This window comes from Ascaphus truei, chromosome 13 (assembly GCF_040206685.1).
Source record: "Ascaphus truei isolate aAscTru1 chromosome 13, aAscTru1.hap1, whole genome shotgun sequence".
NCBI lineage: Eukaryota > Metazoa > Chordata > Amphibia > Anura > Ascaphidae > Ascaphus > Ascaphus truei.
In genome coordinates, this window is record NC_134495.1 from 15,728,618 (window position 1) to 15,744,296 (window position 15,679).

A 15,679-nucleotide genomic window follows, 5' to 3' on the forward strand; every position below is an offset into this window, starting at 1 on the left:
AATGCTGGTTATTTGGTAAATGGTTTTCCTTTATTTGGCTAGCGGTTGGACCATGTTTCATGTAGGTTTCAAATAACGTACGGTACATTGAGAACTTCTTAAACATTCCACTGATCACAAGTCTGTTGGGATGGTTAGATTTAACATCATCACTGGGCAGAATCTTTTTTTATTATTAATAGGGACATTATTGTTTATAATGTTGGTCCATTCTCCTTTTTTACATTAAAAAAAAATATAGATTTTTAGCTGGGGAAAATGATTGGTTTTCTCCTTTTCCCCTGAAAACACTTCCTTCCCCATCACAATACTGGTCAGTAGGAATTTTACAATTCTCCGATTTTTTTTCTCTCCCAGTATGTCAGTTTTGGGAACATGTTCTCTGGTCGCTGGAAGTATTTCTGGCAGAGGCTGGAGGAATTAATGTTGGTCTAAAATCACAAAAGAAAAAAAAATCCAAATTCACTCGGCTGTTTTTGTCATTTTATGTAACTAAACGCTATCGGTTTTTTTTCAGCTAAAATGGCAAAATGACTTGTGTGGTTCAGATGATAGAAAACAGATAGGTACTGTAGCACTATTTGTGTATGCAGAATTACAGTAAGTAACTGATTCACAAGGAGATACAACCTCAGGCACATTTGGGGTGTCCTACAAGACTTCTCACAGTGGTGATGGGGTCAGGTTCGTTGTCCCTCCTTAGCCCTTGATGGATGCCTTCCAGGCCTAATAAAACCATGTTACTCTTAGGGATAGATACATGAAAATCTGATAGCGGTTATTGACTTGAATGGTAGTTTTCACCCAATCTTGGTGCGATATCCCGTATCGGCGTTTCATAAACCTACCCCTTGCTCTATCTATCTGATGTCTACTTCTGGGCCTTGTATGTGGTTTCTTACATGACAGACTATTGCTCGTCTCAGAATTAGAAACTTCAACAAGGGCTCGTTCTGCGTTAAGTTTGCGAGAATGCTCCATCCTCCATGCGTTAGCCCACCGAACATATCGGGCACAAAGACAGCACTTTGATTGGCTCAGGCTGTTGTCATGGTAATGTTGCACTGAATCCTGTGGTTCCTTGGGGTTTGATCCATTGACAACTCATGGGGGATCCAGCTAGTATCCTAATGTGAAAAAACAAAAACATTCTGTCTTCCAGGTTTTCTCAAACTAAGGCCCTAAATGTTAAATGTCGGATTTGGGTTATTTGTATAATTCAAGGGATTACGATTAATGGCTGGAAGTCAGAATAGTTCCTCTGTTCTAGTAACCCAGTGTCAGGCACCATGTTATTATGTAACCTGCTCCACTAACCCTGTTTTTATTTTTAATGTAGCAACATATTATCTTTCAGCTAACCTTTCAGTTAAAAGCAGTTTAGTTTCCTTTAGAGCTTGTGCTTCGGGCTTGTAGTTCAGATTAATATGCTGCTGTAATACGCCGTGTAATTCTGACTGTGTTTTCTGTGTGCTCAGCTTTTAGGTAGCCACTCCACCTTGGGTCGAACGGACAGAGGGGATCACACAGCTCGGAGGATGTCTCGCGGCAATACGGTGCCACAAAGACCCCGTCCAATGATGGTCCCTTCCATTGGTTAGTTGGATTGACTGCTGCCTTCCCATTCTTTCATCCTGGTGGTTGTCTAATCGCTTGTGGTTAACCTCTTCGTTGCTAGAGAGGTCCAACTGCGCACTTCTGTACTTTACCTGCAGAGAGTGTAGAAGTGCAATCCCCACAAAGTATTTCATTTAATTTTTTTTTTTTTTTTTTTAGAAAATCACACGATTTACAGTTGACTTTTGTTTCTTAGAATCCACCTTAATAAATTGAATGTACAATTACATCAACAGACAGCAAAACCAGTTGATTTTAATGTGGTGTGCTACATCATTGACAAGAAAGTATAATTTCTGCCTACAGGGTTTGTTTTTAATAATCACTGGTTATATTTCTCACCCCTTTGCTGCCATATTGGCTACACAATGCACTGCCTTGCAGGGTTCTGCAGGGTACTTGGGCAGTGATGGGGTTAGTAAAAGGTGTACATCTGCATTGTATGAAAGCACCAATCCATGGAGACATGCAGGTCCATTCACACATACAACTTGTAGCCTCTGTTCATTTGATTGGCATTGCCTTGAAACATGATACTTTAGCTATTAGTTCTGTTCAATTCTGCATTTGCCAGGCATGCTACTTCCAGCAGAGTAAAACCCTGCCATTGAAGCAGGAAGTTTCCCACTAAAGTCTGAAAATACAAAGAGATTTTTGTTTAGATGGGTGGGAAAAAATAGGCAAGATACACAGAGAGAAGTGAAAGTCAGACTTCTCAGCAGTGGTTGTTAATGTGTACATGTGTTTTTACTGAATCAATACCAACTAGAGGAACCGCCACACTTCCTCTTCAGAATTCTTGCTTGTACGTTCAACAAGGTGCCGGCTGTATGCGACACACTTCCCCAGGAGTAAGTGTATAGCATACACGGACAACACACATACACAGACAACACAACGTTTCGGACGCTCCCTCCCACTTTGTCAGGTGCATACAGAATATATAGCAGGTGTATACAGAGTTTATAGCAGGTGTATATACCTGACGAAGGGGGGCAGGAAACTCCAAAACGTTGTGTTGTCTTATATGACACTTATGGAATACATTTGTACCTTTTGTAAGTATCCGGTCGCCTTCCTTCTTACAAGTGGGCGCTACGTCTTTGTATTGTCTGAGATTTTACTGAATATCACGGCCTGCTCCTGCCTGGGTGAGTTTTTAAAAAAATCTGGGGTTTCAAAAGTGTTAATGTTTCCCTCGAATTTCACATTGGACAACAAAATGTGTTGTGAACGTAGACTCAATGTTGTAACTTCGTTCATCCATGCTCCCCTTCATCTGTCTTCATTTTTCATTCCAATTCCATTACACACTTGATATGTGTACCCTTGGAAAGACTGAAATGAAGTCAAGTAATGGTTCAGCATCGAAGGTTTGGGAGTGAGGAGAATCCGGTTATGGGTCAACAACGCCTACACTTTTATTCGGGTGCCACTTTGTTTCCATCTTATACGCCACTGAGTAATGGATCAAAAAAGGCAGGTCATATCAAAAGCTTACATTTAAATAGTGACGTCTGTGTCCAAAGCACTCTACAGCTATAACTTCGTGGTGCTGAGGCTGCTACCTCTGCCGGGGAATTCCTGTAGCATATTCCTGCTGCTCTGGTCTGCAAGGCAGACTCCAAAGAGAAGAGAATGTGATTCCGTTTACTGAAGTGTAATTGTGCAATAAGAAGTGACACACAGAACTGAGACACAGGTACATGAATCAAATCGACTCTTTACTCTGCCTTCTGCTTTGTCATGACATCATATATTACATCACACATCTATGACCCCATCTGATACTGTGCGATTTAATTTGTGATGACCCAACGAAGCAGGGAGGGGCCGAGTCATCTCGTTGGTGGTTTTGCAATGGGTTGCAAGCATCTGTGGTAGCAAAGGTGTTAATGTCCGTGAACCTGGGGACATAGCAACTTATACAGTGCATACCCATTCCATCCACTTGGGTCATTTCAAAAGTTTGTGAGAACCCAAGCGTGTCGTCAAGAAGGTACACATCAGTATGTTACTGCAATTAAACAAAGCGCATGGAACGAGCTGGAAGCTACATCTGTGCTGCCTTCTGTATTCTGTTTGATACATTAACACTCCTTACTCAAAGGCTGTCTGCAGAGTGTATTTAACTTAAACACAATAATATTGAAAGCCTGGAATTCCCAAGTACTTTGTGCACAGCTGTTTCAAGAGTAATTTGCCTGTTGCCTGCATGGTGACATAATACTTGACTTCGGTTTTGCCCATATGGCCAATAGGAAGAATTCAAACTGTAAGTGATCCACTGGTTATAAAATATAGGACATTTAGACTTCCAAAGTGTGGCTGCTCTATGCCTTACTGGTACTTTGTACTCACTTTACTTGCTAACGTCATTTGTTTTTTAGCCACACATTATATGTTATGGTAGGTAAAAAAAAAGATGTGCTAAATCTCTCCACCGTAGTGTGTGCAGCAAATAAAACTATCCCCTGTGAGCAGATTCACATGTCTCAGACAGGTCTGCGATCCTGCCTTTCCCCATTATCTCTTGGCATACAGTGCTTCCACTGCAGCCAGGGATTCTGGGAAATGACATGCAAATGAGCACACAGTGTCACCTTTTTCTTCATGTCCATTTTAGCATAAACCCCAATACGCATATGCCTACTGCATTACACAGCTTTTCAGTACAGCCTGGGTTAATAAAAGTACATAGCCAGTAACCCTACTCACAGGCAGCTGTTTCGACATTTTAAGACCCAAAAGGGTCACTTTTTTTTTTTTTTTTTTTAAACTTCGTCCAGACTCTGGGAAAATGGATTTTGGCATTCAAGGCTGGTTATGTATCCATGTCTCCTGGCTTCAAAACAGGGACAAAATCAGAAGAAGGTTTAACAAGTGGGGGAAAGAATGGCATTTTTGTAATCATTCTCGTGCTAGTTTTTGCAGCACATTTTGCCTCCGTTTTGCAACAAGGAGACTTTGGGATACAAAGACCCAGCTGACACCAGCCGCTCTGAAAAAAGCACTCGACGCTGCATCATATCCTATTTTCACCAAACCCCAACAAGAAGTGCATGAAAGGAAGATCTGGAAGTTCTCTAGGGGGCAAAGCGGAGCATTTCGGAAACCTTTAGACCTTTTTTTTTTTGTTACTGTAGTAATGGAAAATCTTGTGATGGGAAGCGCAGTACGAAAGGGCAACCAGTGTCCATGGTCCTCTCTTCCAGACACACAGAGAATGTTTAATAGCTCCTTCCCTTTTTCTCCGTAGAAATTACAATGGACAGTAACAGTGAAGGCGGCCGTTCTCGGTCAGGTAGTGAGGGAAATATTTCACCTGTTAAAGAAGAAGCTTATTATCGCAGCATTGGAGAACACAGGAAATGGTCCCTGCAACGTGCCAGGGCTTCTGACGATAGATACGGTATGCAAACAAAAAAAAAACCTCTTCCTCCTTAATTCCAAGCAGAGAATTCCTCAAGATGTTGTATCTGGTTGGGAATGGGTCTCAGGTCCTGTCTGGGCTCAGTGTCCTTGCTGCCACGTCTTGCTTTAATACCCCCTCTTTCATACAAGGAATGTGATGCCCAATCTCCTTTTAGGTTGGCAATGCCAAGTTTCAGTGGTTTTGGATTAGGAGAATAAGATTTTTTTTTTTTTTTTTGCCAAAACTGAGCATCTTCTCCAATCAGGCCCTGAAATCTGGTTCCTCTTGGGTGTAAAGCCTTTGATCAGTTCTGCCCACGGTTTTAACATGCTACATTTCTAGCTAACCACATTGCATGCAATGCAGCATGTGTGCAGGCCTTACAATACGCCTTTCCCCCCACCCCATCTGGGAAGCAGGTAGGTTTCCCCCCTGATCAGTGGAGAGAAAAGTAAAAAAAAGCACCCAATTCATTCCCACCATTCCCACCATTGCCATACAGCCATATTGTATGTGTTGTTTTGTATTATACTGCATTGCATGAACCTCCCTCCATTGCTAATCAACATCTAGCATACAGAAGGTCATTTGTGAAGCTGCCAGGAATACTATAAATGCCTTGAGAAAAAAGTGATTTGTACAAATCTATACGTTGTTCGTAATGTAGGTGTACAACATCACCACATGCAGTATGAGTGTGCTCTGCAACCATGAATGCACATTTAGGATGCGTATATCATAGAGATAGTCTAGTTCATGAGTGGCCAACGTCTGTTCTCAAGGGTCACCAACAGGTCAGGTTTTCAGGATATCCCTGCTTCAGCACAATTGGTGCAGTCAAAGACTGAGCCACCTGTGCTGAAGCTGGGATACCCTGAAAACCTGACCTGTTGGTGGCCTTTGAGGACTGGAGTTGTCCCCCCCCCCTTCCCTGCACTATTTTCTTTATACATTGCTTTGAAAGGCAACGGTTCAAACACAACCTCCATGGCATACATCAGTATTAAGTAGGCAACCAATATCCAATATACACCCGATCTCATTGACTTGAAGATCAAAGCTGAATATCTACGGATGGGGACAAGCAAAAAAAATGTTGGATGTGTTTTGAACATCTCTTTAGATAGTTACGGCAGCCGAGAGCAGCTCTCATCCGAAATGTACGAGGAGTCGGAGACGGATGGTGGAATGGAGGACTTTCCCGTCCGAATATTTGTGGCCCTCTTTGACTACGACCCAAGGACCATGTCCCCAAATCCCGATGCTGCTGAAGAGGAGCTCCCTTTTAAGGAAGGCCAGATCATCAAGGTGAGTTTACCGCGTGCATGCTATAGATCAGGAGTGGCCAACTCCAGTCCTCAAGGGCCACCAACCAGGCCAGGTATTAGGCATATCCCTGCTTCAGCACAGGTGGCTCAATCGGTGACTCGGTTATGCTACGGATTCTAATTCAGTTTGAAGGTGCAGTCTTACTTCGCAGTATGAATTGCAGCAAGGTAAAAGCCCTCCGCCATGTAACCAGAAAACCTAACTATAAACAGCATGACCACAGACAGCATGGACTATACAATACATACAGAAGGTGGTCTGGAGCTTATACCTAACCACAGATTCAAGTTATAAAGCGGTTCCTAAAAAAAACTAATTTCAAAATCACCCCAAAATATTGTTTTGCATGAATATTCCTCCAGAACACCTCTGTGGGATATCATAGTGAATAATCATTGAGACGCTGCACTCTTAACAAAAGCATCGAAAGAAGAGGCAGATTATCGGATCCAACATGTACTGTAAATGCTTCTGTTAGAGATTCTTGGTCCACTTTTTAACAGCTGCCAGATACTGTATTAAGAATACAGCAGCAGTTGTCGGTTCAGCATTTGTGCCGGTACTCTGTGTGCATTAGGTGTATGGCGACAAAGACTCTGATGGCTTCTACCGCGGTGAGACATGTGGGCGAGCCGGGTATATCCCCTGTAACATGGTCTCGGAAATTCAAGCCGATGATGAAGAAATGATGGACGAGCTCCTCAAACAGGGATTCCTATCTCTGAATACGCCCGTGGAAAAAATTGGTAATGAAAACATTCTTTTCTGACACTATATTGGGCTGTCACCCTGGCTGTCCCCGCTTTTAGCTTTGTTACCGCAATATCACGGGATACAATTCTTCACTGGCCTAGAATCCCTAAACTCATTGGCCCATATGTATCAAGGCAAAAGTAGTGCAATTCTGGGGCAAAGTCGTTTGCACCAGGTGTATCATTGGGAAAAAAAAAAATCCCATGGAAATCATAGGACTTGCTCTTTCCAACACGTGGAGCTGTATTTTTACCCCAGAATGGCTCTGCTTTGGTCTCGATACATATACCCTGCTAGTGTATCCCATTTGTTTGGAATTACCACTGGAAATGTTATCATGAACGTGGTACGGCAGAACTGCCCATTCCAAACATTTCTAGGCACCGTGGACTTCCTGCTTTGATGTGCACTGCTGTATTGCTTGTTGACTAATGTTTGCAATTGAAAACGGCTGACAAACGATCTCTTTGTTTTGTTTCAAAGCTATTCTACTTATCAGGAAGCTGGCAAAGGTTTGAGTTCACATACAAAGACTTCAAGATAATGGAAATCTACATAAATAATTTTTGGTAGAGATTACTCACTATAATAGTGCTATTTTAATATATATTCCTCTCTGATCTCTGCAATCCATTTTCCAAACAAAAGCAGATACACCTGATTAATAGAAAACTGCATTAGAAAATAACTCCCTGTTATGTCCAGAAATAGATTTCAACGTATCTTTGTCAGATATGCGAATACAAGACAAACGGCTGCAAGCTTTATATGTCCTGGATATGTTATGGCTGTCATTTTTTTATAGAATTAAAAAATAATTTACTTGGAACATAATAATAACTTTATTTCATATAGCGTGTTTCTCCCAATGGGACACACAGCGCGTCACAATGACAGTATAGTGTGCGGTACGCAGCACGTAGGAATGTTACAGGCATAGTTCCTGCCCAGAGGAGCTTACACTCTATGATTTAGGTGCATTGGAAATCTAAGTGTGCAGTATTCTAGCTGTAGTGCCCCTTTACCTTGTTTTCTTAAAAATAATAACAACAATGAAACAAAAACAGCCCAATCTTAGTCCTGTCTGCAATATTCCTTTTTCCCAGATGATCTCTTCAAGATTGAAATTAGACCTTTAAACAGCTTCATATGTTTTCCTCTTCTTTTATTTGTATGCATCCCTTTCCTGAAGTCAACTGTGACCGTTTCAAAGAGAGCTCTCGCTCTGTACACCGCAGATCCAGAAAGTCTAAAAGAGGTCTGTGCTAAGAAACCCTAACTTTGTTCAAGCCATAAACTAGCAGAGATACGTCGAGCTGTCTAGACACCCTTTTAATGTTCCTCCTGAGTTGAACTAACAAGCATGTTTTGTCCTTTGAGCTTGCATCATCTACACGTGTCATGCCGCTGTAGCTACCTCTAACCTCTTTGCTGCTTGTAGAGCATGCAACACTGCATAGTGTGTGTATATATAGCATATTAATCAATAGTAACAAAGGAGGGAGAGGGGGTAGGTGGTATGATACCTTTTATTGGACCAACTAGTAGTTGATATGTTGTACAAGCTTTCGAACGTCTCGGGGTCCTTCATCTGGTCGGTAGTGAAGCACATAGTTTAACTATGTAACATTGGTGCTACAAGTGGTTTACCTCAAACCTTTAGATAATAACAAACATTCAGTTGGTTATAAGAACTCATCATATAGCTCATTTTGTCTGGCTTGTTCATTTTTTTTTTAATGTATTTCTTGTAGTTTCATTCTTGGTTGTCATGATGGAATCTTCCAAGGAGAATTTATATTCCTACGTGGCAGGCTGTTACCACTCAGAGTAGTTGGGAAGAGGGGACATATTACGTGTGTCTGTATATTACATTGGCCGGTGCTACCACTAGGCGGTCGCCTATGGCAGCACATTTTTGGGGGGTGGCGGGAGCAGAGCAGGAGGAGGAGGATGGTGGGAGAAGACGGCAGAAGCGGAGATGGGTGGCAGAGGAGGACGGCGGGAGAAGAGGACTGAGGACCATGGGAGTGGAACAGGGCAGCAGAGAAGGACGGCTGGGGAGGAGCGTGCTCCAGTGGTCTAAACCGGAAGTCTTCACTGACTTCCGGTGTCTGCCACTGCTACAGCGCAGCTCCTCCCCGGCATCCGCGGTACTCAGTCCTGTTCTCCCTCCATCGCAATGTTCCTCCTCTGCTGCCTTGCTCTGCTCCTGCCATACTCTGCCCACTTCTCCTGCCTGTCGCCTTAGGTCATTCTCCTCTGTCCTCTTCTCCCGCTGCCCTGCTCCATTTCACACCACCGAAGCCAGGTAGGTGAAAGGAGGAAGAGGGGGTGGAAGAGGAGGAGTGGGGTTGAGAGGAGAAGAGTGAGATTAGGGGGTGAGCGGAAGAGGAGGGGGGTGATGGAGTGGGATAACATGAGAGAGGAAGAGGAGGGGGTGAGAGAGAATGGGACTACTAGACTAACATTAAGAAAAGGGCTGAAGGTTCGCCATGGGTGCCGAATACCCTTGCACCGGCCCTAACAGGGCCGCAGACAGCTTTCCAGGAGCCCAGGTGTACAGGTTTCCACTGGGTAAACCCTCCCAGTGTCTGCGAGACCCCCCGCCCCTATCTTCCACACCCCTCTCTCTCCCAAGCCCCAACCTCTGCCTCCCACCTCTACCACACCCCAAACCTCTCCCTCCCACCTCTCCCACACCCCCACCTCTCATCCAGCTCTCCCACACCCCCACCTCTTATCCACCTCTCCGACACCCCCACCTCCCTCATGCCCCACCTCTCTCTCACCATGCGCCCACCCCTCTCCCTCATGCGCCCACCCCTCTCTCCCCCTTTCCCCCCTCTCGCCCTCATGCGCCCACCCCTCTCCCCATACACATAACCCCTCCACACAGACATACACAAAACCTCCACCCACATACACACAACCCCTCCCCCACACACATAATACCCCCCACACACACACAATACCCCGCCCCTCACATAATAGACATACACACATTGCCTGGAGACCTTCGGTGCCGTGCTGATGAGCCCGCCCAAGCCCAACGTCCGGCACGGGGGCGGGGTCTGCACCTGCGGCCCCCACAGCAGTATAGAGAGGCCTGCTGCAGGCGGGAGGAAAGCCGAGGCCCGCAGCCGGACGTGGATTTTGGGCTGGCTGCCGGCCCTGGGGTAGCAGGGGTTCGGCAGCTGGCTTGGCCAGAGGTCCGGCCCAACTGCCAGCGCCGGCCGGCTGGGCCTCCTGCATGCCGCTGGGCCCAGGATAATTGTCCCAGCTCTCCCCCCCTGTCGGTGGCTGTGGGTGTGTATATGTGTGTGTGAGCACACACACACACCATTTGATTAATCTGTATTTGCGTGTAATACAGATCCTTTTATTGATAAAGGGGTTCAAAACAAACTGTGGAAACCCATGAAATGTTTCATTTGATGTGACAAATCTATGCATATTAACATACATATTTTTTCAGGGAAGGCCAGGAATGCCATATTTTTGTATCCTATTTAATTGGCTTTAGAGCAATATGTCGGAGATGAACGCTTGACTAATAGCAATAAATTAAATAAGCGGCCCGCTAAAAATATTATCCAAGACTTATTTTAAAAACTACTATTGCAATTTCAAATGACTAGTAAAACCTTCAGTCTGCAAATGATGTGATATTCAGGTGCTAACATTAACGGGGGTGTAAGTACTAAGGTCATTTTGCAGGAAAATGAAGAAATAATGTTAATTCTCGAGTTGTAACTTCACTTATTGCCCCGTGTGGTCAGCCAGCAATTTGTCAAAAGGAGAAGTTACATGATGCAGAGATTATAATGAGATGGATCAAATTCAGCACATCTGTTTTGTCACTTTCTTTTCCTCTTTCTGCGTAAAAAAAAAGAAAATCAGCCAGTTCTGAGGCGTTAGGCCTCGTGCCCGCGGCTGCGCATGCTACGGCGTGCACGGCACGAACAAGATACGGCCCTCTATGGGGCCGACCCCAGTAACTACTTGCGTGCGCCTGCAGAAAGCGCGACGCGCGACCACCTTTCCCAAAAGACAAGATTGTTGTCTTTTGGCGCGGTGGCCGAGCGATGGCCACGTTACGGCGACGGTTCAGCCAATGAGTGCGAACCAGCCGCGTGACGTCATTGCTCCGCCACGCGTCCCCGGGGCCGTAGTCCAAATCTTGTCTTTGCTCCACCTGCACTTCCCTGGACGTGCGTCCCATTGAGACCCCAAGACGACAGATCGCGGCTGAAACTGGTGTACGCGCCGCCAGGCGCTCCGACGCGCGCGTGCACGCAACGACTGGGGCCGCGGCCTTAGGATACTGTTGCGGGTGTAATTAGCAAGCTTGAGCGTGGCGATCACACAGTGTGTCCTGCGCATTCATAGAGACCCCGTTGACTGATAGACGCAGAAAGAAAGGATCATATCAAAACATACTTTAATAGTGAATCAAAAATAGATGAAGTTAAGAAATATCGTGCTGCAGAAAGCCGTCATCACCATCTCCGCTTTTATGTCACCTCTGTTGGTATCGTACATAGCTTGTAGGATTCATTATAAGAGAGTGGGTTTTGGGGACAGTGGTTTTCTGTAAATAAATGTATGCTCCATCTTGTGATTGGCACAGAACGGAACAGGAGGAGCGGCAGGCAACACTCTGTGTGTACAAGGAGAATGGTTGCTTTGTATGACTACGACCCAAGAGAAAGCTCTCCTAACGTCGACGTGGAGGTATTCCTATGAAGTGTTACGTTCTACCATACTTATGTTCTCTCTTGTAGATACAAAGCAAATGTGCCGATACATTTGTTGCAGCCGAGGGAATCTCATACAGTGTTTTCTTAAAGCCGTACATCGTAAATGATAAAGATGTAAAGCTTATTTTCTTGTTAAGATGCAAACAATAAGTAGAAGCAGAATGTCTCAAAAGTTCTCTTTAAGTATCCCTCATAAAATCTATCCAAAGTCCCCCATCACTGTCTGCCTCGCTATAATAATCATCTGTGATGCCATTACAATAATGGATTGAATAACAAGTTTCATATAAGCATACACTAAACCAGGGGTGACTAACTCCAGTTCTCAAGGGCCACCAACAGGCCAGGTATTAAGGATATCCCTGCTTGAGCACAGTTGGCTCAATGTAGGTATGTATGTCTTTATTTATATAGCACCATTAATGTACATAGCGCTTCACAGCAGTAATATACGTGGCAATCATATAAATATGACAAATAACACATAAAGGGGAGAAGTGCTTCAGACATAAAAGTAACATTTAGGAAGAGGAGTGCCTGCTCCGAAGAGCTTACAATCTAATTGGTTGGTAGGAAGAACGTACAGAGACAGTAGGAGGGCGTTCTGGTAAGTGAGTCTGCAAGGGGCCAAGGTTAATGTATGAGGTGTTAATTATCAGCCATGGAGCTACTCATCTGCTTCCTTAAGCAGGTGTGTTTTAAGGTGGGTCTTAAAGGTGGATAGACAAGGTGCTAGTCGGGTACTGAGGGGAAGGGCATTCCAGAGGTGCGGGGCAGTCAGTGAGAAGGGTTTAAGGCGGGAGAGGGCTTTAGCTACAAAAGGGGGTAGAGAGAAGACATCCTTGAGCAGAATGCAAGAGTCGGGATGGTGCATAGCGAGAAATTAGGGCTGAGATGTAAGGTGGGGCAGAAGAGTGTAAAGCTTTAAAAGTGAGGAGGAGAATGGAGTGTGAGATGCGGGATTTGGTAGGAAGCCAGGAGAGGGATTTCAGCAGGGGAGACGCTGAGACAGATTTAGGAAAGAGTAGAGTGATTCTGGCAGGAGTGTTTAGGATAGATTGTAGGGGAGACAGGAAGGCCAGTCAACGACTGAGCCACCTGTGCTGAAGCAGGGATATCCTTAATACCTAACCTGTTGGTGGCCCTTGAGGATTGGCGTTGGCCACCCCTGCAGTAAAAGGTAACATAGAAAGGATGCTCATTTAATAAATGTATAATAATGTACAGATGTCACAGACGTAATTTCCCCTTTTAACGCAAACGTTGCCAACATATGTTGCGGAGCATTAAGTCAATGGGCCCCTGGGTCACTGCCATTTGGGGCCATTTTCAGAATTTTGGTAAAATTGGCAAAGTTCTGAAAAGTGTCACGAAAAGGCAAAACGTAGGCGAGAACAGCAACAAATTTCATAAAGCAAATTTGAAGACATTCTCAGTGATAAAGCATTACTGTACAGTAGCTTTCATATTGATGTATGACAATTATACAAATTGTATTGAAAAGTCCCCAAATATGATTAGGGCTACTTGTAGAGGTAACAGTTTAAAATGGCTGTTCCCCCTGATATTTTTTTTAACCCCTCATTGTTTTTACCAGGGGGTCCCCAGAGTTGAACCACAGTTATATCAACTGGGGGACCCTCTGGTTCCCAAGTTACTTACTGGTACAAATAGCACATTCCTGTCCCCCCTGGATGAAATATAATTAGGGTTTACATCGCCTGCATTACATGGACCAATAGGAAGCCTCAACGCCCTCAGCTGCGGCTTCCTATTGGCCAGCATGACGCAGGGTGGTTAAATACGAGGCAGTAGAGGCGCTATATTTACATGTAAAGCATCTCAGGAACGAGGGGCTCACCAGAGCTGAAATTAATGTGGCTTAGCTCCAGAAAATCCCCAATTCTTCTAATTTAAAATAAATAAATAAATAAATTTAAAGGGTGCTCCTAGGACTTCGTCTTTAAAGAAACGTGGAGTTATGAAAATGACTCTTTTGACAAAGCGTTATTTTTGTCATACAAAAAAATCATATACATTACTCGCCAACTTCTATAATTAAGACCATTCTCTCTCCTCTGCAGACTGAACTAACATTTTGTACAGGAGATATCATTACTGTTTTGGGTGAAATAGATGAAGATGGATTTTACTATGTAAGTTTTGTTCAGATTTCACTCCATTTGCAGTGCTCACGTACGGAATATGCAGATCATGTCCCTACGGAGAGATTTCACATCCAGGTTTTCTACATGATCTTACAATGTTCTTCCAACATATTTGAAACAAACACATACGTACGATATTCATGTACATCGTTATTTCTATAGTGTCCACAGCTGTATGTAGCACTTTATAAGAGAGACAACACAATACAGGGTATTATAATACAATAAGATCAGACAATAAGAAAGGAAATCCCTGACCTGGAGAGCTTACGATCCAAGTAGTATAATGGGAGACTTGCAGAGACAGCAGGTGAGGGAATAAGTGCAGTAGATGGCAGTACTTGGCCACAATGGTTGGTAAGAGTGACTGAGGGACAGTAGCCATGAGTCCAGGCTGTTCGAATGCTTCATTGAAGAGGTGATTTTTAAGGTTAGTCTTAAAGGTGGGAGAGAGGGTGCTTGGTGTATACTGAGTGTGAGGGAGTTCCACAGGTAAGGGGCAATGAGGGAAAAAGGTTTAAGACGAGAGAGCACAGTAGAGGTGAAAAGGATAGAAAGGAGACCATTGTGAATATAACGCTGGAGATGAGCAGCGACATGGCGAGAGATCAAAGCTGATATGTAGGGGGGAGCAGATGAGTGGAGAACATTGGAGGTAAGGAGGAGAACTTGTGGGTGATCCTATGTAGACATGAAGATGGGTGTTCCTGCACTGCATTAGTTTTTAAAGATGCCCTGGATATAATTATGCCAGGTTACATAATTTAGATGGTACAATGTGGCAGTATAGGACATTTGGCTGCGACCAAAGCACCGGTGGCAGGCCACTACTACTCACTACCGGGGCAGGTCACTGCTTTACAATTCACCTCTCCAACAATGAACTTCGGACGGCCGCCCGCTGCTCCTAGGCCTGTGGCTGCCACTCTGACGTGCCATCTTTAAATGTCTCCATGTAAAGATGGCGCCTCGGGACTAGGAGTGGCAAATTGTACAGCGGTGACATGCCCAGGTCGCGGCCGAAGGTCGCAGTCCGCAATGTGGGGGCATTAACAGGGATTGTTTCCATGTTTTCTTACGGTGATGAAACACAAATGGTAAAGATAACCACACAAGCGAAACACGACGCAGCTCAAAAATTCAAAACAAAAGGCCTGTTTCAATGTTGTCTGATGTAGATTCTGTTTTCGGGAGATCCCTGATCAACTTCAGAAAAAAAGGGCAAATTAAAAAACAGATGGATCTATTTTCCCACTGCAGAAAAATATATAACTTGTGATTTAACCTGCAAACAGCAGCATATTTTGTATTCCTATTTAACACCCGGAAGTAACAAAGGAGGCAGAGGGAGTATGACAACTTTATTGGACCAACATGTAGTTGATATGCTACAAGCTATTCAACCTCTCCGGGCCCTTCATACCCACCCTGCTTTGCTTACACCAGAAGCTAACACTACAATTACCCTACAAAAGGGTGCTAAGCGTTAGCACGACTTTACAGCCATTCACCTAAATGTGCTAACCCTTAGCACCCTTTTGTGGATCTGGACCCAAGTGAGCCCAGTTTGCCCATTTCTACTGATCAGCTCACTAGAAGCAGAGGATAAAGAAATCACTCTCTAATAAGTTGAA

The 15,679-nt window shown here is 44.3% G+C and overlaps 1 protein-coding gene across 35 annotated transcripts in view; it reads left to right on the forward strand.

Moving 5' to 3' along the window:
• Positions 1–15,679, forward strand: part of RIMBP2 (RIMS binding protein 2) — a 175,322-nt gene that overhangs the window by 154,794 nt on the left and 4,849 nt on the right. For 19 of the 35 annotated variants that reach the window (XM_075568667.1, XM_075568668.1, XM_075568669.1 and 16 more), the window contains 7 exons: positions 1,479–1,596; positions 4,877–5,029; positions 6,156–6,340; positions 6,939–7,107; positions 8,307–8,372; positions 11,748–11,851; positions 13,962–14,033. In XM_075568667.1, the coding sequence (XP_075424782.1) occupies positions 1,479–1,596; positions 4,877–5,029; positions 6,156–6,340; positions 6,939–7,107; positions 8,307–8,372; positions 11,748–11,851; positions 13,962–14,033 (867 nt within the window). The remainder of the gene's footprint in view (positions 1–1,478; positions 1,597–4,876; positions 5,030–6,155; positions 6,341–6,938; positions 7,108–8,306; positions 8,373–11,747; positions 11,852–13,961; positions 14,034–15,679) is intronic. The other 16 variants (XM_075568675.1, XM_075568689.1, XM_075568673.1 and 13 more) reach the window with 3 other exon arrangements.